Source organism: Formica exsecta, unplaced genomic scaffold, assembly GCF_003651465.1.
Source record: "Formica exsecta isolate Colony F162 unplaced genomic scaffold, ASM365146v1 scaffold1164, whole genome shotgun sequence".
Taxonomy (NCBI): domain Eukaryota; kingdom Metazoa; phylum Arthropoda; class Insecta; order Hymenoptera; family Formicidae; genus Formica; species Formica exsecta.
In genome coordinates, this window is record NW_021848504.1 from 23480 (window position 1) to 27942 (window position 4463).

General features: G+C 48.5%; 2 protein-coding genes across 2 annotated transcripts; both read left to right on the plus strand.

Annotated features, from left to right (window-relative positions):
• Nucleotides 1-964: 964 nt before the first annotated feature.
• LOC115239643 lies at nucleotides 965-1534 on the plus strand. The gene is made up of 2 exons (XM_029814272.1): nucleotides 965-1048; nucleotides 1133-1534. The coding sequence occupies exons 1-2, from the start codon at nucleotides 965-967 to the stop codon at nucleotides 1532-1534; spliced, it is 486 nt and encodes a 161-aa protein (XP_029670132.1).
• Nucleotides 1535-2521: 987 nt separating this feature from the next.
• LOC115239651 lies at nucleotides 2522-3091 on the plus strand. The gene is made up of 2 exons (XM_029814283.1): nucleotides 2522-2605; nucleotides 2690-3091. The coding sequence occupies exons 1-2, from the start codon at nucleotides 2522-2524 to the stop codon at nucleotides 3089-3091; spliced, it is 486 nt and encodes a 161-aa protein (XP_029670143.1).
• Nucleotides 3092-4463: the final 1372 nt, after the last annotated feature.

Genomic DNA, 4463 nt, shown 5'->3' on the forward strand with positions numbered 1-4463 from the left:
AAACTGAATGATGAATGAAAACTGAATGATGAATGAAAACTGCATGATGAATGAGAACTGAACGAAGAATGAGAACTGAACGAAGAATGCGCCGCGAGGAAAGATTCGGAGTATATTAAGCCCTTTGCTCCTCCTCTCCATTGGTTTCGTTAATATTTTTCGCGACTTGAATTTTTTATTCACGCCCTCCGATGTTGCTGGGAGGCGTTGCCGTTTAGCATAGGAGGTGTTAGAACCTTAGGTATTGGTGAAGGCTTTTGTTTATAGAATTAGCTTTTGCCCAATGGAGAGTTGTTGCAATTTGAGTGAGAGTTATGCCTTTTCTTATCTACTTAAGTTTTATCTTAGGTAGATATCGTGTAACGGAGATCTGTCAGGCGAGCACATATGATATCATTTTAATGTCCGTTTCGGTTTTCATTTAGTTTCTTGGTACCGAAATTGTTTATTACGAGAGCTGTCAACCATAATTTAGATTAGTAAGAGAATTTGTCATCTAAGCTTTGCTTATTTCTTAGATCAGATATGCTCTAATTTCCTGTTTGTATCATATATCCTCTCAATTTTTGTTTCCGAAAAGTTTGTCTCGCCTTTCAGTTTCCATTTGTTTATTTCAAGGCATAATGCGCTCTTAAGATACCGCTAATCTCTATTTACGATGAAAGAAAAGAATCGTGGAGTCCGCCGGACGTAACAATTTTCATTAATCTGTAAAAAATGTACAAAGTTACTTTAAGAAATACATATTGTCAAGTCGCTCGTCTTTTATACAGTTCCGCGTCCACTTTACTCGTCGAGATTACATTTAGCGGTACTCCTCACTCTCGCGTCCACCTCTCTCGCTAACATTTGCTGGTCCTTTAAGCCGGATTCTCTGTGTCCGGTGCCGGTACGTGGAGTTAGTGCAGTGCCAGTGGTGAGTTCTTCTGTGCTTATTCGGAGAACTTGCATCTAAAACTTCAAGATGAGTAAGGACATGGAAGCTGCCATCAGCATGCAGTTCGACCTTTACGGGCGCATCGCTCGCTCGTACGAGAACTTGAAAAAGGTAGGCTTTGCTCACTAAACGATCGGCTTAGTGGAAGCGCGTCTACAAGCCCTCGAATCCAACTGGGAAAAATTCGACACCCAGCACGACAAGCTCCTCGCCACATACAGGGAGGCCCTGGCAGGACATGACTACCTGAAGAAAGACATGCTGTCCCTTACGGAGGAATCTTACATCGCACAGAAGAGTATGTTTCTTGACATATTTCGCTCCCTGAAAAATAAGGTCAACGCGGAAGCGCCTGCCGTCGGCGCAAATCCCTTGCAGACATCGCGCACGACTTTGCCGCGGATCCAGCTGCCACAATTCTCGGGTCAGTACGAAGAGTGGCCTTTCTTCCGGGATCTCTTCAACTCACTCATCGTGAAAGATGCCTCCACAGCTCAAGTCGAGAAGCTTCACTACTTGAAGACGTGCTTGAAAGGTGAGGCGGAACTATTAATCCGCAGTTTGCCGACGACAGCCGAAAATTTCGATCGCGCGTGAATGATCCTGACAGGATATTACGAAAATAAACGTCTTCTAGTTCGTTCTTACATTTCGCGATTTTCGGCTCTTCAGAAACTCAAAAGTGAATCTGCTACCAAAAATTATATCACGGCGTAATGAGCACCGTCGGCGTTCTCGAAAGCATCGGACGGCCAATAATGCGCGGCGAGGATCTCTTCGTTCATCTCGTCGTGGATCTCCTTGATTCCCGGTCGCGTCGCGAGTCGGAAAGTTCTATCAGTGATGCGACGGAACCTCCGTTGTATACCGCGTTGCAACAGTTCATAGACCGTCGGCTTCATACGCTCGAATCCTTGCAGTCTAGTCAACCGGAGACTAGCCCTGCGAAATCAAGTCTAAATTCGGGGCGTCCGACGCGCGTACATCACGCTCGTAAGCCCGCGAACAAACGCGGACAGTGCTCTATCGGCAGTCAAGATCACTACTGAGTCATACGTTCTGGATCCTTCTAGAAGGATTCAAGATTATAAAAGAGGTGCGCACAAGGCGCGACCGGCTCTTGACAAAAAGTAATCGACGCGTACACGTAGATTTTCTCGCGCTGCTTTATTCGACTAAGTTCCGTCGCGACAGTTAATCCAGTGCGCTTTCGCGGCTCGCGATCCACCGATTCTGTGTGCGGTCTTATTGTTCGACAGTGCGGTCTCTTCGTTCGAGATTATCCCTCCGTTGCTTGCGGAAATATTAGATATCATTTATCATTAATCTGTAAAAAGTGTACAAAGTTACTTTATTAAAATACGTATTGTCAAGTCGCTCGTCTTTCATACAGATCCGCGTCCTCCTTACTCATCGAGATTACATTTAACGGTACTCTTCACTCTCGCGTCCACCTCTCTCGCTAACATTTGCTGGTCCTTTAAGCCGGATTCTCTGTGTCCGGTGCCGGTACGTGGAGTTAGTGCAGTGCCAGTGGTGAGTTCTTCTGTGCTTATTCGGAGAACTTGCATCTAAAACTTCAAGATGAGTAAGGACATGGAAGCTGCCATCAGCATGCAGTTCGACCTTTACGGGCGCATCGCTCGCTCGTACGAGAACTTGAAAAAGGTAGGCTTTGCTCACTAAACGATCGGCTTAGTGGAAGCGCGTCTACAAGCCCTCGAATCCAACTGGGAAAAATTCGACACCCAGCACGACAAGCTCCTCGCCACATACAGGGAGGCCCTGGCAGGACATGACTACCTGAAGAAAGACATGCTGTCCCTTACGGAGGAATCTTACATCGCACAGAAGAGTATGTTTCTTGACATATTCCGCTCCCTGAAAAATAAGGTCAACGCGGAAGCGCCTGCCGTCGGCGCAAATCCCTTGCAGACATCGCGCACGACTTTGCCGCGGATCCAGCTGCCACAATTCTCGGGTCAGTACGAAGAGTGGCCTTTCTTCCGGGATCTCTTCAACTCACTCATCGTGAAAGATGCCTCCACAGCTCAAGTCGAGAAGCTTCACTACTTGAAGACGTGCTTGAAAGGTGAGGCGGAACTATTAATCCGCAGTTTGCCGACGACAGCCGAAAATTTCGATCGCGCGTGAATGATCCTGACAGGATATTACGAAAATAAACGTCTTCTAGTTCGTTCTTACATTTCGCGATTTTCGGCTCTTCAGAAACTCAAAAGTGAATCTGCTACCAAAAATTATATCACGGCGTAATGAGCACCGTCGGCGTTCTCGAAAGCATCGGACGGCCAATAATGCGCGGCGAGGATCTCTTCGTTCATCTCGTCGTGGATCTCCTTGATTCCCGGTCGCGTCGCGAGTCGGAAAGTTCTATCAGTGATGCGACGGAACCTCCGTTGTATACCGCGTTGCAACAGTTCATAGACCGTCGGCTTCATACGCTCGAATCCTTGCAGTCTAGTCAACCGGGGACTAGCCCTGCGAAGTCAAGTCTAAATTCGGGGCGTCCGACGCGCGTACATCACGCTCGTAAGCCCGCGAACAAACGCGGACAGTGCTCTATCGGCAGTCAAGATCACTACATCATGTTTTGTGACGGCTACAAGGCCAAGACCGCCGCGGAAAAGAGACAACACATTGAAGCTAACAATCTTTGCTTCAACTGCCTCGGCAAGCACAAACTAAGTGAGTGTACCTCGCAGAAAACATGCTCATCGTGTCGCGCGCGTCACCACACGATGTTGCATGATATATTTAAAAAAAGCGAAGTCGCGACATCCTTGCACTTCGCGCAGCGGTGTCAAGAAGCAACAGTGCTTCTAGCTACAGCTCGCGTTCGCGTAACAGATCAAGACGGAGTCGCGCACACTGCGCGTGCCCTCTTGGATCAGGGCTCCGACTCGTCAATGATTACGTCTTCACTGGCACGACGATTGCGATTAGTTCGCCAAGCAGCTTCTATCCGAATAATCGGCGTTGGTGGGAAGCCGTCGGGCCGCGTTAACAGCCGAGTCAAGTTCCAGATATTACCTCAAGGACGAGGACTGCCGATAACCGTAACGGCAATGGTCTTTCCTCAGATCACCACCGTAAGCGGAGGGTTCAAAGGAAATCGACGAGCGTGGACACACCTCCGAGAACTGAGGCTCGCCGACCCTGACTTTAAGGAACCGGACCCGTTGGACATTCTGCTGGGCGCGGATGTCTACGCCGAAATCCTCCAGCCAGGCCTTCGTAAAGGAGCTCCCCACGAACCTATAGCTCAACGGACGTCATTAGGTTGGGTTCTGTCTGGACCCGCGGGAACAACTGGCGAAACGATGCAGCGCAACGCTCAGTCATACCATTGCCAAACGGACGAAGATTTGTCTTCTCTTGTAAGTAAATTCTGGCAGCAAGAAGAACTGCCCGTCTCTGGCTCGCCACTTACTCCAGAGGATCAATAGTGTGAGAATTTTTACAACGAAACACACGCTCGCACTGCTGAGGGACGATACGTCGTTCG